This window comes from Ailuropoda melanoleuca, unplaced genomic scaffold (assembly GCF_002007445.2).
Source record: "Ailuropoda melanoleuca isolate Jingjing unplaced genomic scaffold, ASM200744v2 unplaced-scaffold11384, whole genome shotgun sequence".
In the NCBI taxonomy this organism is placed as follows: domain Eukaryota; kingdom Metazoa; phylum Chordata; class Mammalia; order Carnivora; family Ursidae; genus Ailuropoda; species Ailuropoda melanoleuca.
This window is the reverse complement of record NW_023179820.1, coordinates 3,487,303-3,514,318: the sequence shown is the minus strand read 5'-3', so window position 1 is coordinate 3,514,318 and position 27,016 is coordinate 3,487,303. Positions and strand designations below refer to the sequence as shown.

The 27,016-nt window shown below is 34.7% G+C and overlaps 1 protein-coding gene across 1 annotated transcript in view; it reads right to left on the bottom strand.

The window, feature by feature from the left end:
- Positions 1-27,016, bottom strand: part of SNTG1 (syntrophin gamma 1) — a 556,874-nt gene that overhangs the window by 235,811 nt on the left and 294,047 nt on the right. The window contains exons 4-7 of the mRNA XM_034650177.1: positions 18,435-18,491; positions 7,830-7,887; positions 6,975-7,018; positions 6,840-6,881 (exon numbers count right to left, since the gene is read on the bottom strand). Of these exons, the coding sequence (XP_034506068.1) occupies positions 6,840-6,881; positions 6,975-7,018; positions 7,830-7,887; positions 18,435-18,491 (201 nt within the window). The remainder of the gene's footprint in view (positions 1-6,839; positions 6,882-6,974; positions 7,019-7,829; positions 7,888-18,434; positions 18,492-27,016) is intronic.

Below are 27,016 nucleotides of genomic sequence, written 5' to 3'. Positions count from 1 at the left end.
ATGCTCTTTTGATATCTCAAACTAGGAACTGGAGGACGTTTTTTAGGAGTTTGTTTATATACACAATAATGGGACCATTGAGTAAAGTCATGATGCTTTCTACAGCATGATTCCATAGCAGCCGTTTTAGGCTCCAGACCTTCTTAAAACTAAACACATTTATAATAGGATATCTTTCTGCCTTAAAATTACCCAAAGAGCCATTCCCTAACCAGGTGACCACAGGTATTTGGATCTTTAACTAGATCTTGGGTTTTTCCGTTTCTGATTCCCAGATCTCTGACCCGGAGAATCATATGTATTGCCCTGAGTACTTCAGTAGTAGCTTGTAGCATCCTGAGATGTCTCAGAACGACTTCAGAACACAGAACTCTAGAAGCCTCTTGGGAAGAACTACCTACTTTGAGAGTGATAGATGAATGCATAACCCTTGTATCATTTATTTTTTTAACCCCCCCTATTAAATTGCAGAATCATCTATCCCCTGTTGATTCTGAGTGTGTCCATGTGCTTACCAATTAGTCTTTCCATTTATTTATCCAGTGCTCCATCGTTCTTTCTCTTTTCTTCTCTGGTCACCTCTGTTAAATTCTCTTAGTTATGCCAGATGCTGACAAGAATTACTGCATTTGCTGGACACAGTGGCTGCTTCAGGTACCACTTCCTTCATCACATAGTGGTAGTAAGTGTTCTGAGAGACATTTTCTTAGAGGCAGCAGGGCATCATTCCTTGCAGTCTGATATTTTAAAGTCATTCTCTCCAAAACATTTTTCTTCAGGGTTTTTTTTTCCCTAATGAGCTGTCTCCTAGGACACAGACTGAATCCATAGGAGTTGTGGGTGCCCGAAAGAAGAAAAACTAATCTGATTAATTATGACAGCTCTCAGTATCACTTCTCAATTTACATGAGTTTTCTATACACCTGACTTAAAATGCCATGATTTTGGCGTATATCCACTCACTCATGAAAGAGAACATGGGAAGGTGTTTTTTTTTTCTTTTTATTCAATTTTAATGGACTTTACTTTTTAGAATGCTTTAAATTTTACAGAAAAATTATGCAGAAATTTCCCTCCCCATCTTCTTTTACGGAGTGTCCTTTATTATTAAGATCTTGCACCAGTATATTAATTTGTTATAGCTGATAAGCCCATATCAATACATTATTATTATTTTTAAGATTATTTATTTATCTATTTGACAGAAAGAGAAAGTGAGAGAGGGAACGCAAACAAGGAGAGTGGGAGAGGGAAAAGCAGGCTTCCCACCAAGCAGGGAGCCCAATGCAGGGCTTGATCCCAAGACCCTGGGATCACGACCTGAGCCAAAGGCAGATACTTAACAGCTGAGCCACCCAGGCACTCTCAATACATTATTATTAACTAGGGCCCACTAGAGTTCACTATTTGCATTGTATAGTCAGTTCTACAGTTTTAACAAAGTGTATGTTCTTTTAAAATAAAATAATTGAATATTTTAGCTGAAAAAGATATTAAGACTGATGTATTTCAAGTAGTCCACCATTCAAACTCCACCTTTTAAACAACAAAAATGAGAAAAATGTCTATAATGCAATCTTTGAAAGATTTTATTTATTTATTTAAGTGAGAAAGAGAGCAAGCAGGAGTGGGGCGGAGGCAGGGCAGAGGGAGAGGGAGAAGCAGACTCCCCACTGAGCAGGGAGCCCAACAGGGTTTTGATCCCAGGATCCCGAGATCGTCACCTGAGCCAAAAGCAGATGTCTAACCAACTGAGCCACCCAGGCACCCCTGTAACACAATTTTTAACTTAGATCTTCAAACTTCCATTCTCATACACTTTCTTCTCCTTGCCTTTCAGTTTAATGATTTTAAAAATAAAATGTCAGGGCCACCTGGGTGGCTCAGTCAGTTAAATGGCTGCCTTCGGCTCAGGTCATGATCCCAGGGTTCTGGGATCGAGTCCCACATTGGGCATCTTGCTCAGTGGGGAGCCTGCTTCTCCCTCTGCTGTTCCCCCTTCTTGCGCATTCTCTCTCTCTCTTTCTGGCATATAAAAAAATAAAATATTTTTTTTAAAAAAAGAAAAGAAAATGTCAGTTTTGTGAAAAGTTGTATAATCTATATAACACACACCTACCCTTGTCATTCTAACCTGGAGAGTGGGAGTGACTGCAAGGAGTCTTTGCAGGAGGTGAAGAGGGAATATCAAACGTTCATTTCTACCTCAAGTCACTTTGTCCCCTAGTACAACACGGTCTCCTTGTGCCTGCTGCTACACATTCTCCATGTCCATCCCTCCAGATAAAAATGGGCTGGGACCCCACTAAGTAATTTCTTTATCAGGCCTGGCTTTGTCTCATTATTAAGGGAGCTACAAAATTGGATCTTTGAGCTATGTTAGACAGTAAATAAGGATTTGATGAGAATCAGTAGCCAAGAGTGAAAAGCATGCATTTAATTAATATAGATAGCCTGTGCTATCTATATTCATACCTCATGAGGGGACAGACCTATGGGTTTAGCAGAGAAAGAACTCCTAATAGTATTAATAAAAATTTAAGTATATAATAAGACTCATTCTGGATAATTTTATTTTTTTCCAAAATCAGACAAAGCATAAATAATATTTTACACATTTTTGTCCTTACATTAAACATTTCTAAAATCAGTGGCAAATATTAAAAGTATAATTATTTCATATATGGCTTTCTTTGGTGGTAGTTAATTTAAAGAAAAAGAGTCCACTGTGGTTAGAATTCTTAAGGAAAGTATTAATCCGCTAGACCTCAAAACCTATTTCCAAGCTACGAACAAATTAAGAATTATTAGCAGTTAGGTAAAACATAATTTGTAACTCTGTGACATTTTAATTTTTTGCCAAGATGTAAAATGATGTGTGTTCCCAAATCGCATCCTAAATATGTTCCTTGGTAACTCATAAAACCTCCTAAACTCTTCTAATATATAAATTAATGTTTTATTTTCAGATGATAGGATATAACCCTTTTAAAGTTATTTTCTAATTAACGTATGTCAAAAAAGAACATACTCTTTTTATATCAATGGAAATTTTGAATTAAGTTAAGCATATCATAATAATTAAAATGCTATTAAACAACATTTTATATTAGTTTTCTCAAATTTTGTTTTTATTGCATGCATATGTCATTTTAACTTACATAATTTTACATACTCGTTCTGCTCTTGTAAGAATTATAGTTTTTTAGAGATTGGTTTAAAAATAAAAATTCAACTACATAGTTATTTGCATTTCTAATTATCTAATGTTTTCTATCTGTGAAACCATAAAACAAAAGGCAAATGAACCTCTTTTTTAGAACCCATAAATCTCAAACATGAAACCGGAAATATTTTTGAAGGAAACCACTGGAATCCCCTATCCATCCATTCTTCTTTGCCTAATGATGAGTTATCCTATTTTGAAAGTCTTATTAGATGGAAATTTCAATTATACTGATAGATTCTCATTTTCAACTATCTTGACTGTAGACTCATGATGCATTTTTTTCTGCTATAGCTAGATCTTATTTCCTTTTATTTCTAGTGAGCATGAATAGATCAACACTGTTATATTTTGAAGACCATAAGTCAACATGCCTTTTCCTAATAATTTTTTGTACACTCTCTTAATTATTAAACTCTACAGAAATGATGTCCACATAGCAACAAAGTTAGAGACAAAGTTATTTGTGTATTCTTTCTTGTCACACAAAGGACTCCATCTCAGTGTATTTCATATAGATGGTACTCAGAGTTTGATATGTGATTGGTTCACCTGGTAATAAAATATAGACAGATAGATAGAGAGATAGATAGATAACAATAAACTTAATCTGTCTAAGGTTCAATGGTAAGGTAAAAAAAAAAATAGAATCAATTTTAACATCAATACTGACAATAGATCTGGATTTCCTTGAAAAAAAAGTGGGTACATTAGGGACTTTTTTGTATCTTGGGAATATAACTTATGGGCTACAAAACACATCCATATCAAAAATAAGAAGAGACACCTGCTATGATGAACAAGGAACCCTCATTTTCAAACAGCTCTGTCCCACTAGGCATGGATGCCCACTTCAATTTCTGACTGGGTGTGGTGGAAGGAGCTTGGGATACAGACCAGCATGCATTAGGACTCTCTCTGTGTGGGAAGCAGTAACCACTGGGAGCAAATAGGGAGAAGAGTGCCAACATGTGAAGCCATATTATTTGATGGCATAAGATAATAACTAATTTTTCTTAATTGCCAGCTCTGTGCTAGGAATTTCATATACATTACTCCCATTCAATCTTTATAAAGGTAATTATTAGTTTGTTTTTACAGATGAATAAGAGAGGGACATTTGCCTGAAGTTGCAATGTTAATAAGTGGTCCAGCTATGACTTGTGGACAATTGTTTGTGAGTGTGAAAGCCCTCTAAACTGGGTACCCTGCTACCTTCCCACCATGTTACATGCCAAGTAACATATGGCACTTGTGCTAGTCTTTCTTAATGAAGAAACTTTGGAAGCTTCTCTCCTTTAGCAGTCTTCTTCATGTCTTGCATGGTGTGGGTGCAGCCCAGAATTGACTTATTTTATGTCCATGCTAGTAACATGAGAAACAAACAGACACAAATGGGAGGCATTTGTAAATAAATAAATAATTCCTTAACAGCCTTATTGGGTGCCCATCGCAGACACCATGGGATTCCTCTTCTACATAGATTAAAACTTGGAACACCAGCACAGAAGTTACAACTATATTGTTGAAGGCATCCTAAGACTGAAGCTAATCAGGGACCAAATGCAAAATTTCTAGCAATGTCAAAGTAATGTAGATGAATAAAAGGAAAGTTATATGGACCCACAACATACTGTCACACCTACTCAATTTGGTTCTGAGTTTGGAACTATATGTGAATCACTGATTTGGAATATGGAAAGTGGTACATCAGCATGCTATTTTAAAACCATCTACAGTCTCTGAGCTTGTACCTTTTTCTGCCCATTTAAGTCCATTCTTAAACATTTAATTAATACCTCGGCCCCACCGAGGTATAAGTCAGTCTATTTGCTTAGGTAATTAGCAGCGAAGACAAAAGCATCTAATCACTGTTGGAAAGTGAAAGAATGGGACTTAAGAATATTAGTGCCTATATTTCAAAGCTGATAAGGTTAAGCCTCTCAAAAAAATAAGTGTATTGTGAAGAGCCACACATAATTTGCAATACAATCCTAAATTCCTTTTCTTTGAAACAGAATGAACAGTATTAGGAAGTGGCATTATTAGCACATTCTAATCTTTCATGCCACACTAATCTGTCTAATCAAAGCTGCAGCACAGCTTGTGTGAGCATGCTGCCTGTCTTAGAAGAGCAAATTGCAAACACAACTCCATCTAACAGCATGTGGTTTTAAAAGAGAATGCACTTGGTTTTGCTCCCTGTATAATGAGTTTAAAATCAATTTGTATTTTTGAGAGAAGACTAAAGTTAAAATTTCTTTGCTTACATGGCTATATTTAACATTTGCTCTGTATCGGCAGAACAGAGTGCTCTGGGCTGTTCTCCCATTTGTCTAAAACCTGTTCTAAAACACTGCTTTTTCTGAACATATTTGTAGGAAATTTGAGACTTGCAACACATATTTTACAGGTTGTTCACCGCAGAGTGGCGATACGGTGACCCCAGTACGATTTCGGAGAAGACCAAGACAAGTGATGAATACAAACTGGTTGAGTTATTCCAAGCATGCACAACTGAGAACCATCCTGCATCACTGCTTGGGGAACTGTGGTTTCTCAAAAACACTCGAGGTGCCTTGTTGAGGTTTGAAATACACAAATGCATCAGAACAGTTTTCTGTAAACAGCCTTTAACTGAGGAGCAATGTAATCGAACACAACACTTGAGCATAAACTTTTAAACACAATTTCCCCTCTATCCGTTCCCATGTGAGCTGCTACAGAAATTCAGTGAAGGCTCTATGAATCTTATTTAATCAGCCATGACAAATGTTTCCCAAATGCCTAACACTGTCTTATTCTTTTTGCATCATGTTTTATGTCTTCTCACCATCCCCGACAGAAACCCTTCAAACTTACAGCTTCTCCCAAAGTGTGGTTCATAGGCCACCTACAATGGAACCACTTGGGCTGATTGCTAAAAATCCAAATTCCCGGGCCCACCTAAACTGACTGAATTAGAACATCTGAGACTGGGGCTTCAGATCTGCATATTTACCAACAACCAAACATACATACATACATACATACATAAAACACAGAACACAACAACACACACAAATACAAATTAATGACTATTCTGCCTAGTGCTAATTCAGTATGCCTTGAGGTTAAACTCCTCTAAACTTTGTCTCTTTCTCTTTCTCTCTCTCTGTCTCTCCTATTTCTGTCTGTCTCTCTCTCACATACAATCTTTACATGCTCTTCCAATGGACTCTGCTACTGTGTAAGATTTTACAGACATAAATTTTATTGTTATAAGCTTTTAAACATTTTCAAAGAGTTAGAGATGTATTTCACCTAGAGAAATACTTAATGGACACTGATGGCAGGGATTAATGGAAAAACTGGGGAAAAAAAACATAACAAGCAATGCTTGAAATATTTCTTTGAATTACGTTTCATCCTGGGTAGTATTCACAGACCTGTTTATAGTATGAAACACACACACACACACACCAATTAAGAGATCATATGAAAATCTGATTAGCACACTGGACCAATGTCACATCTACCTAATGAATAAATTGAACAGTGTTGAGCAATGCATTAGATCCTTATTTGCACATGGGGAAAATTACGATATTAAGAAAAAGTAAAGAAAACTCACCACTTCTTCATGTCTGCATTTTCTCACATTAATTCCATTTATCTGCAATGACAAGAAAATTATGGTTTCACCTGGCGTCCTGTGAATTGAATTTATGTTTTGGTTGCACGTACAAAATAAGGGTAAAATGTGTACCTGTAGAATTGCATCTCCGATAAAGAGCAGTCCTGAAAGTTCAGCTGTGAAGGAAGAAGGGCACCAATCATGCATCAACTATTTTCTTCATACAAATGAAAGAGTTTTATAATTAAGTAAAATCAAAACTGATACAAGGAAACATTAAACGTTTTATACACATAGCATCTTAAAAGATCCACAAGTAATAGGAATGCAAAAGCAGTTGTATGATTTTGCCCAAACAGTGGAACACATATTTCCATTTAATCCTATCATTTCAGATCCTATAGTTGCCCAAAACTGGTCACTTTTCTGGATGAATGACAAAATTTTCTCATGTACTTATAATATTAAGGTATCTATGAAAAAATTTCTATCTAGACATTCAATCCATCAGCTATGGGATCAGCTCTGAGCTTCTTTTTGAACATTAGATTATCTTACTGGTTTCAGTCATTGAAACAGTTGCTTTACATCTTCGGTGTTTTTCTAGATGAAATTTCATGACAAGCTGAGTTAAACTGCATATGAGAACTGAAAGAATATGTGTATCAGGAATTGCCTTATTTGATGGGACTTGTTATTTAATTTGTCTATAAGTTTGTTTAATGAAACAATTGAAAAGCTGTGCAGTCCCTAATTTATACACAGTCACATGGTCTCCTTTTATCCTTTCTTTCCTGTGAGAGAAACCCTCCCCTGGAGTAAAAAAGTGATAGAGTCAGGAATCAGACTTGGCCACTTACTCTCTGGTCACGGGGAATCTGGAGCTAGTCAATCACATACTAATTTATGGTTCTTTAATATGACTTATTCTTCAGTAAGGATGGCTTACAAAGGAGCAGTTACTATGCAATTCTCTAAACACTTTACCTCTTTGCTCCTTGGAGATCTTTGAAATGACAACTGGAATATTATGTTCTGCTCCCCCCTGCAAAGAGAAAATCATATATCGTGTTTTTAATTTCAAAAAATAAAAATTCAGCCTTTAATTAGGAAATTATATATGCTATGAATAATATGTTAATGGACACCAGATACAATTTAAATAAACTTGTGGAATTTCTCTACTCAGCAGAAGGTTCTCCCAAAACATTTATCCACCTATTTAGAATTTCACTGTGACATCTAGTAATTAATAACGGTTGACTTCAAAAGCTTTCATTTTTCAAATAAAGATTGGAAATGCCTTAAATAGGCATTTTCTTCAATGTGTAGCATGCTGTCCATTGTAAAAATTCTTATTTAGTGTTCAAATATCAAATAATTATGTATTTCCATTAACTAGCTATGTTGTTCTATGGTGGTGACCAAGCACAGACACCTTGGGATGACAACTGAGTAGAGAGATCTTGCACAAAATTATACAAAAAATCAGGGTGATGGGAAAGGGATCATCTGCATTTTTTAAATTAATATTAGATTCCTCTTTGAGTGAAAGTACATATGAAACAATTAACACAATAAAATAAACTGACAAGAACACTATTGTAATTCTTCATCTAATTGACCAAATGAGATATGAAAAAATAAAAAATAAGTAAGTGAAACTTATATGGAAGGATATAAAATAAATTCCTGAAATAAGTGCATAAAAATTCTGTTCTATGTTATAGAGTTGAGAAGTTTGAAACCAACAGTTGAAAAATCAAATAAATGCATTAAAGAATAAAATGTCAGGACACCTGGGTGGCTCAGTTGGTTAAGCACCTGTCTTTAGCTCAGGTCATGATCCCAGGACCCTGGGATCTGCTCAACGGGGAGTCTGCTTGTCCCTTTGCCTCTGCCACCCCCCTCATGATCTTGCTCTCTCTCCCTCTCTTGCTCTCTCTCAAACAAATAAATAAAACCATTTAAAAATTATTTTAAAAAACTAATAATAAAAAAATAAGATGTCATGCATAAAAAAAATTACAGCACTTTTAACATAAGATAGTTGAAAAGACAATCTAAAATTCCACTGGGTTTCTCTATCTTCAGAACACATAAACTTCTTAAACCTTTTTTATTTAAGAACAAAAGTTATTTTAGAACTGTATTTTTTCCATGAATGTCAATTTTTAACACTGAATTGCCAATATACTTAAATATAAGATGGACAATAGTTTTTGAAAAAAGTTTTTCAACCTTTTTTTTGGCAAGTAATCCTTTTTACTTCTAGAATATTAAGGGAGAGACATGATAAAATATTGAAAACTGTCTTCTTCAGATTGAAATTCAAACCCACTGCTAACTCACTTTACTCACTATTTCCTACCAACCAAATATTCACCCATTCACCCTCACTGCCTCTGTGAAGTCTCTGGCCTAAGCAACATGGCTCCTAATTCTGCCTTGCCTTTAGGTCAGTATGTCCGTAACAAGCACAAATTCTGTTTAAGATGACTTCCATCTGATCAAAAGATAGTGATTTGTGACTGAGAGTAGAGCTGAAATGAGTGCTTATTTAGCACACGACAGACACTGAATACAAGGTAGCTATTATCCTAATTAGTCTATCAATTAAGATTTATGAATAAAATTACATGGCATAGGGTGGGAAATAAGCTTAGGACTAATCCATTCTAAGACCCTTAAAATTTACTAGTTAGGATTCCATGTTCCCAATCCCCTTTTTCTGTTCTATTCTTTCTTTCCCATTATACTTATCAGCTTTCAACCTACTATCATCTTTATTCATTTCTTGTATTTATTATTATTTTTCATTCTCCTTCCCCCATCTGTAACTAGAATGTAAGTTCCAAGAGGGCACTGAATTTTTTTGGTAATTTGTTTCTACATTGATGTAAACCCAGTGCACGGAATAATGTCTTTCTTTTTTATCTTTGAAATGTTTGATGATGAATGAGTGAATGAATAAATGAAGTCAAAAGCTTTTCCAGGCCTAAGATAGACCTATTCCTTTTTTTTTTTTTTAAAGATTTTATTTATTTATTTATTTATTTGAGATAGAGAGTGAGAGAGCAGGAGCAGGGGAGCAGAGGGAGAAGAAGCAGGTCCAGAACCTTGGGATCATGACCTGAGCCAAAGGCAGACATGTAACCTACTGAGCCACCCAGGCACCTGATAGACCTATTCTTGTAAACATATTGCAGAATGATTTTAAGTAGAAGCTAAGAATGTACAATGAAATTAAATGCCCGTGGTTACAGTTAGTTTCTAGAGATACATGGAAATTGGAAAGGATTTTAGGAATACGTCTCCATTTCTTAGGAAAAAAAAAAAGTTCACAGAGATGAATCATCCACCAATGAAGTTTTAGGTGGAATAAAAAGAAGAAACAAACTCATCCAGATATTATATGGTTCAGATATTTTGGGGCAGAGAGTGATATTTTTTATGTCGCTCTTCTCTTTGTGGCTGTCATCGGAATGTTTTCCTTCAACTGTTTTTGCTTTTCACATTTTCCTGTCCTTAAGCTACTGAATCCAAAGATTTTCTTAGTGCTCAGATTTTTAATACAGGTACCATGGTAGGACAGTGGGAAAACTCTCCCTGGGATCTGTCTAGAGAAAAGAGTGTGGAAATAGCAATTTCTGAGCCCCAACTCAGTAACCCCATTCCTCCCTCAATACCAGAGAGTTAGAACTATGTATAAATGACAGGATAAAACTAAACCCTATTTTGTCAACTTTTTTTTCTTTTATATGTAAAATTTCTCCTGAAATTTGAATGGTTTGAGTCCAAAGGTGGTTTTTTGTTTTGTGGTTTTTTTTTTAAATCAGACATTAGGAGTTCTGAAAGAATTCTTAGATTAATTGCAGAAAGTTACTTTATTAATTAATTAGAGAGCAAATTTTTAGACAAAACTCAGGAGATAAAATTGGAACTTAAAATCACAGCACCTTAATTTATTGGATGAATTGTGAGAGCAGTCCAGCTTTATTAAAGTTAATAAGATTTAGTTCTGGACCTAAATGGGGAAATGTAAGTTTTCCAGGCAAGAATCAAATAATGCAACTCATCCTGTTTAAAACAGGTGACAGGCTTCCTATTGCACTTAGAATAAACCCCCCCAATCCTTAACAGCCCCTGTTTTATGGCCTCAGCCTGCCTTACATCTTCATCCTGGACCTTCATCACTCTGAGCCAAAGGACATCATTCTATACTATCTCCTCTGCCTAGATGCTTTTTTCTTTTACTCTTAACCTGGTAAACTCCCATTCAAATTCAGAATTTCAGCTGAAGGATCCCATTCATTATTGTCTCCTTACTTGAAGTAATTCACTTCTGTAACATGGGATCCAGGCTACAATTTAATTTATTTACATCACAATTTGACAAATGTTTACTTTCCCACTGTATTATAAAGGGCATGAGGTCAAGACAGAGTTTCCTTTACTGGGCTCTTCTCCTCAACCTACTCTTAAACCAGCCAGGATAAAGGATTGTGGTCAAGGTTAGAGAATAAATGAATTAATTGAGCTCTGTTGTTCCACTGTAAAATCAAGACTAGGGAAAGTGAAGCAACATTCTATAGTGCATCCCAGAAATTATTAAAATATATACCGTACAATGCATAATTAAGTTTACAATTGGCTTTATAGGAACCAGGATATTAATTCCTATCTAAAGCATCTTGAGAAGGACTCTATACAAAGAATTTGCCAGTATGACTAAAATTCCATCAAATCAAACCCAGAATGTTCTTACAGTGTTGGAAACCTTGCCAAATAAATATTTTGAATTCAATATTTTCATTATTCCAGTTAATCAATCAATCATATTCTTGGCTCTGGGGAGTAGAAAAGAGAGCAAGGAAAATATTTGTAGACAAATAATAACATCACAATAATTAAGGTCAAGAGCCTAACAAACAAGTATGGGAGAAACACCTAAAAGAATTTGATCTTTAAGAAACATGGCAAAATATCCTTATCTATCTGAATGCCATGCCTACCTGCTAATATCACTTAGTGTGAATTTGGCACAAATTAATGGTCTTTCCCACATACTATATAATTGCCTTCATATGAAAGTCCAAAGTAGAGACATCAGTAGAGGCATAAGATACTTAGAGCTGAGATAGGGAAACGGGGGGGAGAAGGGGATGATAGCTCAAGGATATGGGGGGAGACAAAAATGTTATGAAATGCACACATCTGTGAATGCAATAAAAACCACTAACTGGTATACATTAAGTGGTTAAGTTGTATGATATGTAAATTATATCTCAATAAACTATTTAATTAAAAGATGGTCTTTAAAATGAGAATTGATTAGTGTTTTTAACTGATTCTTGGGGACTAACCCATAACTAGGACCTAAGCTTTATTACCTTCCTGGTATCCTCCTCTTTCTATGGTGTAAAGGTATGTATCCATATTGTCCCCATTGGAAACAGAAGAATCAGACTCAAGTAAAAAGGACAGAGAACAGAATGAGTAGAAATGTATATTAATGTGGGTGTATTTATATCATCCACTAATAAATTAAAAATCAGAAATTTATTATAGCTGCTATGAAGATATATATTTTTATTTAGTAAATTTGATACAATTAATACCAAGTCCTTGATATTAAATTGTTTACTTGATTCTGGACATATTGATCAATTTAGTTTAATTTTGAATAAACCAGAATGTAAATAATTCAGAGAGGAAGCATTACTTGTGTTCCCAAGTAGAGAGTTTAGAGATAATTTAGTCTGGTTTCTACAGCTACAGAGCATAGTTATTAAGAGTAAGGGCTATGTCATCTGCTTTACGTGAGGGGTAGGCCCAGCTCTGCCAGATACAACAATGGGTAAATTACTTAACCTCTTAATACTTAACCGCATTGTCTATAGAGGGATAGTAATAGTTACCTTCTTTGCTGGATACTTAAGGTCAATTGAAACTGAGTATAAAGTACTTAGCTCAGCATCTGGTACTTAACAGTTAATAAATACTTGCAATTATTGTTTATAAATGATAAGATTTTAATAATTATTATAATTTCATTCTTGATTGCTGCAAAGTTAAAGCTTTCATAGAAAAATCACCTTTGACAGCAAACATTTCCTTAAAGGACATCGATGACATAGCATTGTCTATTGGAAAGTAACTCTGTAGAACTCTTTTTAGTAATAATAATCAAAACACCCTTTCTCTAAAAACTGATTTGTTAACTGACAATGGCCAAAGGTATGATTTAATAATCTGCAACAGCATTGTATTTTCAAAGATATGGAAGATAAATAAAAGATAGTGGTTTGCTTTAAGGTGATTATCCATATGTTGACGCTTATAAGAATTAGGCAAAAATACAAGAATATTGTGTCCTATGTTGCAGAAGTTTGGTGATTATTGGGAATGTAGGTGTGGGAGACCATTAAGTTATTTTTGGAAATGGTTAAGGATCAGGATAGCCCAGACAAAATGGATGAGCACTTGAAAGAAAGATTCTACCAGAAGGCCAGAAAGCAGGTGTGGTATGAGGGAAGGGGGCAGGAGCCGAAGAGCTGGGAATAAGGATCAGAAATGGCCATAGGAATTTAGGAACTCTGAAAAACTAGAAAGGACCCAGATCAGAATGTCCTGTAGGAACAATAAGAATATACACCAGCTAGCCTGATAAATCTGAGAGCTTCAAGGTGTGAAAATCAAAAACAAATGGAGACCAGCCTTGAAAATTCTCTGAGCAGACAAAACCACTTTAGTCATACAAACAAGGCTTCATTCAGCTTATTTTGAAAGGCTAGCTTGACCCAAGTTGTTTCTCATATTTATTCCTCTAGAAATCACAAGTAAAACTTGAACTATTTCCCATGGTTGCTATGAGGCAACCACTAACCTGTTCCCTATCATTTAAGAAAATTGTAATATTGTAACCAATCCCAGTGAAAGTCACTGCCTTCCCACTATACAAGTTGCTTTATAACAATATGCCCTTAGCCTCATTCCATAGTTTGGGTTGATGGCTCTTGCTCTGCCAACTGTCTTTTTGGCGGGTGCACAATAAACTTGAACTAATTACTAGTTCAATGATTCATTGTTTTTACTTCTGTAATTTCTGAAATTTTTACAAAAAGAATCAGTTTCAGTCTGAAAACAGAGATAATGTGATTATAAGTGGAAAGTTTAGGTATCCTTTTTCTCAGTTTTTGGAGAATGATCTTTTGGAAATTTAAACATAAATAAGAAAAGCTTGACATTTTATTGAGTGACAAACAAAAACAAAAACTAATACCAGGAAAAACACACACACTGACTTCTGAGGGATGTTTAAATTGAGGAAGAATGAATAATGGTAAAAGCCAGGGAGAATCCTAAATAATTATCAGAAAGATCCAAAGTTCTTGCAGATGCAGAAAGTGTTCTAAAAAGCAACACAAGTCTAAAAAGAGCTTGCACGAGCAAGGCTTTCTGGAAGTCAGCACAGGAGTGAGCACAGTGCATAAAAGTCTACCAGTGTTTCATGACTAAGTTTCTGATCAGAAAGTATGACGATCATTTCGATTTAGAGGTTCTAGAGTAGGGGCTTGTGGATGAAATGCCATTTAAAGATGACAGAGGGCTCAGCCAGGTATAAAGGTGTGAATGTCGTGCCTCCAAATTTCACCTCATTGCACCCTGGGTTAGTTACGCGTTTGCTCCTACTTGATTTGCTAACTGCAATGAAAGAATAACTGTAACATGGACAGCAAAGCAGAAACTAGCCGGGATCCAGGGATGGGCACGCTCCCCAGGGGTTAAAAAGAATCCCTTTCAATTTTAGAAGCTGAAGACAAAAGTTTAGCTAAACCAGAGGATGGGAAGATGGAGCAAGACAGTCAGCCTTGTGTGTGGCAGCTCCACTTGTCAGGACACCTGCTTCGCCATGTGGAACATATGCACAAGTCTGTCGTATGCCGACGGGTCCTTAATTCGCATTGTGGGGGTTTTTGCACTCATGTAGAATTAACTGGATATATAGGTAATTTTGGTCTCTACCTTTCCATGATAAAGCACTCTTGTATGGGGTGCTGGGTGCCTTAGTTGGTTAAGCTACTGATTCTTGGTTTGCCCTTAGGTCGTGATCTTAGGGGTCATGAGATGGAGCCGGGGTGGGGCTGCACTCAGTGGGGAGTCAGCTTCAAGATTCTCTCCCTCTGCCCCCCCCACTTGTGCTCACACGTGTGCATGTGCTCTCTCTCATAAATAAATACATAAATAAATAAATAAATAAATAAACACATACACTCTTGTTACGAAAAAATGGGATTTTAGGAATCTAAAAAATAAATTTGTCTCTGGAGATATATCTGATTTCTACATTAAATCTTAATGTAATTGATGCCAAAGCTCTTTTTGGGTGACTGTGTTCCACAATGAGGGTATAGCAATTCTGGATATGATTTAAAATAATAAATGTAGGGGCGCCTGGGTGGCGCAGTCGTTAAGTGTCTGCCTTTGGCTCAGGGCGTGATCCTGGCATTCCGGGATCGAGCCCCACATCAGGCTCCTCTGCTGGGAGCCTGCTTCTTCCTCTCCCACTCTCCCTGCTTGTGTTTGCTGGCTCTCTCTCTCTCTCTGTCAAATAAATAAATAAATAAATCTTTAAAAATAAATAAATAAATGAAATAAAATAAATGCTATATAAGATGCTATATAAGAAGCCTTTTTGTGATGTTGCCCACCACCTTGTGAGCACTGACCACCACATGACAAAAGTGAGGAGTTGCCACCATGCACAATGGTGATAGTGGCAGGAAAGGCCCATGAGCCAAGATTTGTCAGGAGCACAGGGCATAGCTAATTGGCTTTGACTTGTAAAAGCACATGTTGGAGTGTTTTAGTGTTTTCTGACCAAAAAAAAGACATTTTGCTACCCTTTAGTCAGGTTTTTTACAAATAAATTTTTAGAAGGTAAAATTGAAATAATACCACCATGTGTTCTTAGTACAGTGAAATTCAGGAGCACCTGTAGGAGTCTTCACTATATTGGTTAATGCCTTTTTAATTGTCCAATATGCATCCTTCCTTCTGTTATCTCCAGTAGAGATATTCCAGGTTTTAAGTCAATAATTCTCATTGCAAAATCTCCAGTGTGTGCCAGAAGTGATTACTTAACTGAAGCAAATAATGATAAGATATATGTTTATATATTTATGTGAATAATTATATTATTGGCTCAAATTGCTCCAGCAATAGGTACATAAACAAATAAATACATAAGAAAATAAACAAATGGTCAACATTAAAATATTAATTCTGTATTTAGGCTAAAATGATTTCTTAAACTGTTCATTCTGTATATATAATATATATATATATATATATAACGTGAAATATATATATATACACACACACACATTAACAGAATGAAAGATAGTTTATTTTTTTAAGATTTTATTTATTTATTTGAGAGGGAGAGAGAAAAAGAAAGAGAGAGTGAACAAGTAAGAGCATAAGAGCAGGGGAAAGGAGAAGCAGACTCCCCACTGAGCAGGAAGTAGAGTTCGATCCCAGGACTCGGGGATCATGACCTGAGCCAAAGGCAGACACCTAACTGACAGAGCCACCCAGGTGCCCTGAAAGATAGCTTAAAAACAAAAAAGCAAGTATCAGAGGTAAGTATTAAGAAAAACAAATTGGAAAACCCTAAAAGAAGCTTTTCAGAACGATTGGGTAATATTCTAAATAAAAATATTAATTTTAGTATTTATGGTTAGCGTGTCATAAGAATTATAAATAATTGCCTTTTTGTCAGAATTCCTAATATATAGCACAGATCATAATTCAAATACAGTTTCTGTGGTCAATATTATGAATGGAAACTATATACTCATTTGATTTAGAAATTATTTATTTAGGTGTAAGAGTTTTGTTGGATTGGAATAATGAAAATATTAAATGGAAATAATTCATCTGGGAAAATTCTTGATGTTTTAAAAACTGTCTAGGTTAAAATTGTGGCATTTTAGTAAAAATAAATTACATTGTATTATTGGCTTTAAATTATAAATGGAAATAGAAAAAATAGAAAAGAAAATTTCCAGCCTGCACAAAACTAATGTAGATCCACCATCAGAAATAGAGTCAGAGGGGCTTCGTGGCTTAGTGAGTTAAGCGTTGGACTCGGTTTTGGCTCAGTTCATGATCTCCTGATGGGTGGTAGATGGAGTCCCATATTGGGCTCCCTGATCAGTGAGGAGTCACCTTCTCCTGTGTCCCTCCCCCTCACTTGAGCACAAATACTCTCTCTCTCTCTCTCTCTCTCAAATAAATAAATAAATCTAGGAAAGAAAGAAAGAAAGAAAGAAAGAAAGAAAGAAAGAAAGAAAGAGAGAAAGAAGGAAGAGAGTCAAGCCTGATAGGTGAAAATTATTATCTCAAATGAAACCAGCTCTCACGATTGGATTTTATTCACACTTAGCTTTTGTTCTCTCTCATGGACTTTTCATTATCTTTAGAGGTACCATTAAATCCTTCAAACAATCCCAATAAATATTACAGCAAAAACAAAAATCATTTCCACATCCTATAAGTTGTTCTGCAAACCTTTCTGGTTTTAGCTGATGATAGATAAAGGAAAGTTAAATACATATTTTAAAACTAACATTTTATGTAGCAATATTCTTATCACTAGACAACACAGTGCTATTCCACACTGGTACATTTTTCTAAGTCATTTCCATAATGTCCACTAGAACTGATAGACACCAAATTTAGAGTTCCACTTTCCCAGCATATAGAAACTGAGCTGTGTTAAAATTTCATGAAATATATACCTGAGATGTATGGTTTTCACCCTGCATAGGCAAAATACCTGAACCAATCATCAAGTTAAAGTTAAATTTCGTTTATCTATAGAGATGTAGATTTCTAAAGGGCATTTAAAGACATTGAGTTGACTTTCATAATATTTATGTAATTTCTCATCCTTTTAAAATTTCTGTTTTATTTCAGTGATGACAAATTGCAGGTGTGGTACATCTTTATTAGTCAACCATATACAGGAAAAAAAGGGCCTTTAAAATTTAATAATAAATGGAAGTGAACAGGTATGGTCATTTTTAAAATAAATCAGATGTTAAAATTCTGTCTATCCTGTACGCTTGGTACTGTGACATGAACATTTGCTGGTTTCTTGAAAAAAGGAAAACTAAGCAAAAGAAAAAGATGAATAAAATCCAGCTAATACTTAATTATTATTACTGTAAAACTTGTTCTTGCTCCATTCACTGAAGGGGCAGTAGCTCCAACTCTGGCTGGTTAGAGGATGATATGCATACAACACCATACCTGACATGTTAGATGACACCGATAGAGAAAGCAAATGATCTATATTCAATACCAGGTAAAATTCCCAACTACCTTTTCTAGGGGTATTTCTAAATCAAAAGTTGACCAAGATTTTGTGAGAACCTACCTAATTTACATTTCATTCCAAATATTGAACAGTTTGCTATAGTCATTCTTGTCTAATTATTAATCACCAAAAAAAAATCAAAATACACAAAAATGCAGGCATTATGACATGGCCTTTAAGGATAGACTGGAAAGACAGGCTACCTTTATGCTTAATCCAAATCCTCCTACCGTTTGTCTTCTAATGGTCACCGTTCTTTCCTGAAAGACAGGATTTTAAAAGTGGTTAGCATTTCCTAATACTATACTTATACACCATTTTCCTCCTCTAGGTTCTGTTTTTGTTCCTTAAAAAAGAAATATTTTGTGACACTATACAGGCTCTAATTCTTGCAACAAGTGGAGTATTTTGTAATTTTCAAATCAAATGTTAATTTATCTGTCCAGATAAAAGGAACTTTACTGTTATTAAACTTCTAAATTCCCCAAAATTAGGTTCCTTTCAATGATTCTTTGGACATATTTTGGAATTTTAATTTTATCTTCTCATTTTCACTATATATTCTTGTTGTCTAAGAAATGACATGTTTGGGTTACATAAAAATAATTCTATGTCAATGGTAAATATTATCTTTGTTAACCAAGGTCTTATCTCCATCAGCACGAAGTCATCTTGCTTGTGGAAATTTGAGAGCTGAGCTGGGAGGCTGCCATGTCCCAGCTCATCAATGATTCATGTGTATCTAGGACTGAAACTGGGAATAAACCAGGTTCAAAATGATTGCTTATGTGAAAAAAGAATGGATTTTACACCTAACTAATAATGACAACAGAATTATCAATTTTCAAAATCAATTATCTTTTTCCTTCCACAATGGAAACAATAATTCAATCAGTGGCGTATAAAACAAAAATCACAAAGATCCACATTTGAACAAATCCTTTAATTTCCAATAAAAATCAGTATTACTCTGTTTTAGGGCAATCATTTCTACATAATGAATAGTCTAGAAGCATGTTGAAAGGTTGAAAGCTTTTATTTATAATCTTCTCCACTTACTTATAACTTTCTCCTGTGTTTGAACCTCCCCCTGTTCATAATGGTTTGAGACCTCCCGCCCCCTTGTCCTGCTGTACTTGGGATAGATGTTGCTCCCCACCAATGGCCAGCTTATTTGACTACATTACCCATCTCCAAGTCTGAATACTGCTCTCTTTCTTATTATTTCCTTTACTCCCTGGTTTTAGAGGGGCTATGTGGAACAGATTATATTATTTAAAAAGAACAAAGAGAAAATCTGGAAAAAACGCATTTTCTTCTGATGGCTCTTCCTAAATATTTTAAGATAGCATAAAACCTCATCATTTTGGCAGTTACAAGATACTTTCATCTAGCCAAGTTTTTAGATTTCATATATAAAAGTAAAAAAAAATTAAAGAACAAGATCACTATACGAGAAATTGAGGTATATTAACGGTTATTTATTTTGAATTAAAAAATAAACCTTTATGGTTGGAGATTGGTGCATATTAAGAAAAAAAAACTATAAGTGAAAATGAGTAGCACTTAATTATCTAAATGTTCTTCCTTCCTATCATGTGCTAAGTAATCTGGCCTATTTTAAAACTACAGGTTTTACTCTTATAACCTGTCATCTAATTACTTTTTCAAGCCAACATTAAGATTACTTACACAAAGTAAGTTTATAGATGTATTACACTTAATGTAAAGCAACATGAAATATAAAACACATTATTCGTGTCAAATAATACCATAAGCTCTACTTTTTTATTCGTAAACCAGCTACTGTTTCACTCCCCGTTGGGGGAGTCACAAGTATGGGAAGATGCAGTGCTTTAGAACTCATATTGCAATATCTATGTATATAAGCATGCCTTCATGTATGAAAGCAAAAAGGAAAGTGGGCACATGAATTATACATACAGATAACCTAATTTAAAATAAATTAAGTATCTATTGGAAATGTCCTTTCGTTGGACAGGATAAAAGTAATCTGTTAAATTAATTAATCTTTGTTTATTTCTCATTAAAGGATTAATTAAAGCTGCATATTGCAAATAACGGAATTGAAATCAAAGAATCTATCAGTAACTCAAATATCCACAATTTAATATGTTTGGAAAATTACTTAAGCCCTGTGAATCTCTTTTTCCAAATCTGAAAACCAGTGATAAATAATACATAGTAACAGCTTTGTTTTGAGGATTGATCTTTGTGAAGGACACTGGCATAGAGTAGAAACTTAATGAATATTCTGTCTCTCTCTTTCTCTCTCTCGCTCACGCACACACAATCTGTTATTCTAGACAGAAATTCTTAATAGTCACTTAAATATCTGATTAATATATTTACACACTTTGTATTCCAATAGTTACATCACAGAGTAACTCAGATACTGGAAGACTCAACTCAGGGATAGGCCAATTAAATGTTTATCCTTACTCATAAAACAGATAAGCCAACTGCTTTCACAATACTGCGTATCAAACTAAACAGGTTCTTAGATGGTAGTTATTTTCTTAATTCTATTTCTATAAGGAACATATTCTTGATTCATTAAAATAAAGATTCATCTTTCTTTTCTCAAACTAAAGAACTTATCTGTCAAAGAAAATGTATTTTATTAGTAAATGACATCACCTAAATTTTCTACGACGTCTTGCATAGATATCATTAGTCACAAGGACCACGTGATGAGCAAATTCTATTAACCAGCCAAGTGTATGCTGAAACATTGCTTTTCTTTGAAGGGACAGCAAGCATGCCAGGGTGATCAAAGGATTATGCCTTTATTCCTTCTCTACAAGACTGCTTTCCAATCTTTAGCAGAGAATATTTAGAATCAAATACAAAAGTGCTGATGCAGAGAGGAGTTTGGAGAGACTGGAGAGTCAGCAGTAGCTGCTGAAAATCTCAGAGGCAGACTTATTTTAATGTATTTTAAACACGGGCACACGCAGGCACACGCCAACCCCAGCCAGCACCTCTGTCCGCTATTGCTTTATTAGCTTACTTTTAAGAAAGTAGGGAGAAACAAGCAAGACAAATTACTTCATGTTTTAAAACCAAAATATTAAATTTGTCACTGCAGGTAGAGGGCAGTAGAGAATGGCAAACAACTGCTCCCAGTGTGGCACCTTGCTATTCTCCCCACTGTGTATATGTTTGTGTTAGCTACATCCACCTCTCCACATTTGGTTCTTCCCTTCTGCCCCCCAAATAATTTTTTAAAGGCAATGTAATGAATTGTTTCAGCTGCTCATCTCATAAATTAGAGAAAATCTGAAAGCTGATCTGAAGTTATATTTAGTTACGTCTTGGGTGTCTTAAACACATTGCCTAAATAACAAACACTGGTCTTCACTGTTCTTACTACAAACTAATGTAGTTTTGGTTATTTTATTCTTTAAAACACAAAATCAAGACAGATGCCCCTATATACTTACATATACTTACATATATAATCTTCCTATTCCTTATAAAATGTAAAGGATGGAGTTTAAAAATAATATTGGACTTACAAAGAGGTGATGTAGGGGCACCTGGGCGGCTCAGTCAGTTATGCGTCTGCCTTTGGCTCAGGTCATGATCCCAGGGTCCTGGGATCGAGCCTCAGGTCAGGCTCCCCGCTCAGCGGGGAGCCTGCTTCTCCCTCTCCCTCTGCTGCTCCCCCTGTTTGTGCTCTCTCATTTTCTGTCAAATAAATGAATAAAATCTTTAAAAAAAAAAGATGTGCTATACACCTAAATAATCAGCATAAGCGTTATCACACAAAAAAAGAAACTTGTGTGTTTTTTTTTAAGATTTTATTTATTTGACAGAGAGAGAGAGACAGCCAGCAAGAGAGGGAACACAAGCAGGGGGAGTGGGAGAGGAAGAAGCAGGCTCCCAGCGGAGGAGCCTGATGCAGGGCTCGATCCCAGAACGCCAAGATCACGCCCTGAGCCGGAGGCAGACGCTTAACAGACTGAGCAACCCAGGCGCCCCAAGAAAACTTGTTTTAAATGCTTAATTTGCTTTATGTAAAATCTAATTATTGACACCCCTGCCCTCTGGAATATTATATTTGAAATACTCCATGTATACTGTATGAATGATATGGGAGCTATAACCAAAATATGCAAGTTATCATACACAAACTGTTGCTATGGTTTACCCCAAGTATAGAAATGTGTGAGATATGTAGTTGAAAAGAGAAGAAAGAAGTGAGAAGAGTGCAGAAACTAGAGAGATTATCAAATGGAGAATTGTTTGTACTGATCATATGGGGTGGAAATAAAGAAGATATACAAGAAAAGAGATAATGAATGTCATTAGCTCTTTTGACAGTTCAGGAAGAGTGAATAAACTTGAAAAAGGAAAATGATAAAATGGTAGTTTCTAGGTACTGAAAATCAACTGTGTGAACTGACAGGTTTCGTAACACATATGATTATTAAAATACATTGTGACCTTGAGTTTTTTTGTCAACTAATTTTTCTAAGAGCTGAGTCTTGTTCACATTCAAATCCCAAAAATTTAGCATGGGGCCTATATCAAAGTTAGGTATTCATGCATTAAGTGAGAAAAGAAAAGTTTTTTGCAAGTATTTTCCCAAGTAGTCATCATAACAGCACTTGGGATAGGCAATATTTCCCTAATTTAGAATAAGAAAACTAAATACAAAGGAGTTTAATTAACTTGACCAAGATTCGAATCATGATTTAAATGAAAGCATCTTTGATTCCACTATAACAACAGGACTAGGATGAGATGGAAAATTGGGATGAAAGAAACAAAGAACTGGAAAATCAGGGTACAATGTAATAAAAAGAGATGGAATTGTGAGAAACTGAATGTTTTCCCTCTATGATTGGGAAGAAAGGCAAGGATCATCTCATAACTCCTCTTACATTGTGCTTGGAGTCTCAGCTAGTGCAATAAGGCAACAATCTGAAGTAAAAGGCATTGTCTATGTAGAAAATCCCAAAGAGGCAACAAAAACCTTCTGGAAATAATAAATAATTATAGCAAGTTCACAGGAGACAAAAAAATATACAAAAATCAATTGCTTTCTTATACATCAACCATGAGAAATTAGAATTTGAAAAGAAAATCACAATTACCATTTACTAAAAAGGAAATACTTGGTATAAATAAACCTAATAAAATAAGTAAGGACTTATATATGGAAAACTACAAAACTTGGGGGAGAAAGAAATCAAAGATGATCAAACCAAAGAGAGATATTCCATGTTCTGAACTGAAGACTCAATATTTTTAGGATGTCAATTATTCCCAACTATATCTGTAGAATCAATGCAGTGCCAGTAAAATCTCTGCAAGCCATTTATGAATATTAATAAACTGTTTCTAAGGTTAACATGGAAAGCCAAAAGACCCATAATAGCTACCACAATATTGAAGCAGTAGAAAATGTTGGAGGACTCAGGATGCCTGACTTAGGACTTACTATAAAGCCACAGTAATTAAGACAGCATGAAACTTTTGAAGATTAACATATAGATTATTGGAATAGAACAGAACACCCCAAAACCAAACAAAACAAAAGCAAACATACAAATGTAGTTAACTGATCTTTGACAAAGAAACAAAGGCAATTCATGGCAAAAAGAAAGGATAGTCTTTACAACAAAAAAAGAAAGGAATAGAAAAGAAAAAAAAGAAAAGAAAGAAAAAAGAAAAAAGAGAGAGGGAGGAAGGGAGGAAGAAAGGGAGGGAGGAAGGAATCTAGACAAAGATGCCATTCCTTTAATAAAAATTAATACAAAATGGATCACAGATCTAAACATAAACACACATTATAAAGCTTCTAAAAGAAAACAGGAGAAAATCTCTGACTTCGGGTTTGCAATGGGCTTTTCAATACAATATCAAAGCATGATCCACACACACACACAGAAAAAACTGATGCTGAAGTATTTTAAAATTAGAAACTTCTACTTTGTAAAAGATACTGTTAAGAGAATGAAAAGTAACAGGTTGAAAGAAAATATTTGCATAATTCATTCTTATGAAGGACTTGTTTCCAAAATGTATGAAAAACTCTTTTAACACTTATCAAGAAAATAAACAATACAATTCAAAAGTTGCCAAAATATTTGAGCAAACACCTCATCAAAGAATATACAGATGGCAAGTAAGCATATGAAAAGATGCTCAACATCATTTGTTATTAGGGAATAGATTAAAATAATGAAATAACATTATACATCTATTAGAATGGCTAAAATCTAAAACATTGACAATATCAAATGGGATATATCATCATAAGAATTCACCTTCCTTGCTGGTGGGAATTCAATAGAGAGTTTGGAAGTTTATCACAAAGCTCAACAAAGTCTGAACAGATAACATAAGAATTGCACTTCTACATATTGATTCATCTAATTTCAACATGTGTTTACCCAAAAACCTGTATGAAAATATTTATAACAGCTTTATTCATAATTGCCAAAAACTGAAAGTGACCAAGATGCTCTTCATCCATAGAATGGATAAAGAAACAAACAAAACCATGTGTGGTACATACAAGGAAGTACTATTCACTAGTAGAAATAACTGTCTAGCTTCAAAAAGACATGGAGAAACCTCAAATGTATATCACTAGGTTAAAGAAGCCAGTCTCAAAAGAATTCATACTCTGATTTCATTTATATGACACTCTGAAAAGGCAAAACTATAGAGACAATGAAATGATCAGTGGTTGCCAGGCATTCTGGGAGAGGGAGGAAAGGCTAAATGAAGCACAGGAAATGTATAGGGCAGTGAAAATATTCTTTTTGATATTACAATAATGAGTACATGATGTTAGGCTTTAGTCAAAACACATAAAACTTTAGAGAACAAAGAATGCATCTTAATATATATACATTTAAAAGAGTCATTTAGGAAGTTAGAGGATCTGAAGAGGGGTTGCAGCTGTAACAAAACAATCTCATTGCATTTAAAATATCTGTTACCATCTCCTTGAAAGGAATAGGGGGTAAACGTGCTTACCTAAGTAACTTTGGAAATGAATGGAGTCAGTAAGACAAAAAGGTAAAGACTAAAGAAAAAAGGGACTGCACATGGTAATGTATCCTAGGTGATAAAGTTCTTTCACATGAAAGTATGGTTAATAATTCTGATATTGCTATACATATATATTGAAATTAAACAAGTAAGTGAATGGTAGATGGGAAAAACCAGTTTCTCACTGTTGGAGTGGGAATTTACAGTGAGGAAAGAAGGCTAAAACTGTCCCTTGGGTAATGGAAGACAATTAAAGATAGCAGTATGAACTCATGCTTAGATGGTTACACACAGAAATATTTATGGATATATGAATATATAGAGATTATTTTTCATCCTTTTCATCCTTTTAAAAATAGTTTTACAGAGATACAATTCATATACCATAAAACCAATCTTTTCAAATATACAATTTAGTGACTTTTANCCTAAGTAACTTTGGAAATGGAGTCAGTAAGACAAAAAGGTAAAGACTAAAGAAAAAAGGGACTGCACATGGTAATGTATCCTAGTTGATAAAGTTCTTTCACATGAAAGTATGGTTAATAATTCTGATATTGCTATACATATATATTGAAATTAAACAAGTAAGTGAATGGTAGATGGGAAAAACCAGTTTCTCACTGTTGGAGTGGGAATTTACAGTGANCAAGTAAGTGAATGGTAGATGGGAAAAACCAGTTTCTCACTGTTGGAGTGGGAATTTACAGTGAGGAAAGAAGGCTAAAACTGTCCCTTGGGTAATGGAAGACAATTAAAGATAGCAGTATGAACTCATGCTTAGATGGTTACACACAGAAATATTTATGGATATATGAATATATAGAGATTATTTTTCATCCTTTTCATCCTTTTAAAAATAGTTTTACAGAGATACAATTCATATACCATAAAACCAATCTTTTCAAATATACAATTTAGTGACTTTTAGTGTATTCACAGGCATCCATCACATAATCAATTTTAAAACATTTGCATTTTTCAAAATGTAACACCATATCCTTCAGTCCTCAAAGTCCATCCTGCCTTAGGCATCTACTAATCTACTTTCTATCTCTATAGATTTGCCTACTATGGACATTTCACATAAATGCTATCACACAATATATGGTCCTTTGTGTTTGGCTTCTAACCATGATATTTTCAAGGTTCATCTATGTTGTAGCATGTATCAATATTTCATTTTTTAATTTGTCAAATGACATTCCACTGCATGGGTAAGCCACATTTTATTTACGCATTCCTCCACTGATGGACATTTAGGTTGTTTACAGTATTTGGCTATTATATATAATGCTGCTATAAACTTTTGTGTGTACATATGTGCTTTTTTCCCTTGAGCCTATACTAAGGAGTGAAATTGGGAACTGTCAGAATGTTTTCCAATGCAGCTGTACCATTTTATATTCTCATCAGTAGTGTCTGAGAATTTCAACTTCTCTACATCTTCACTAACACTTGTCCTTATCTATCTTTATAATTATAACCATCCCAGTGTCAGTAAAGTATCTCATGTGGCTTTGATATATATTTCCTTGATGGCTAATAATGTTGAGCATCTCTTAATTTGCTTATTGGCCATTTACATACCTTCTTTGGAGAAATGTCTACTTGAGCTCTTTGAATGTGTCATATTTTATACCTATGTTGTCTTCCAAGAGTTCTATATTTTTAGCTCTTATATTTACGTTTTTTATTCATTTTGAGTTAATTTTTAAAATGGTGTAAGTTCTCAAAATCATTATTTTGC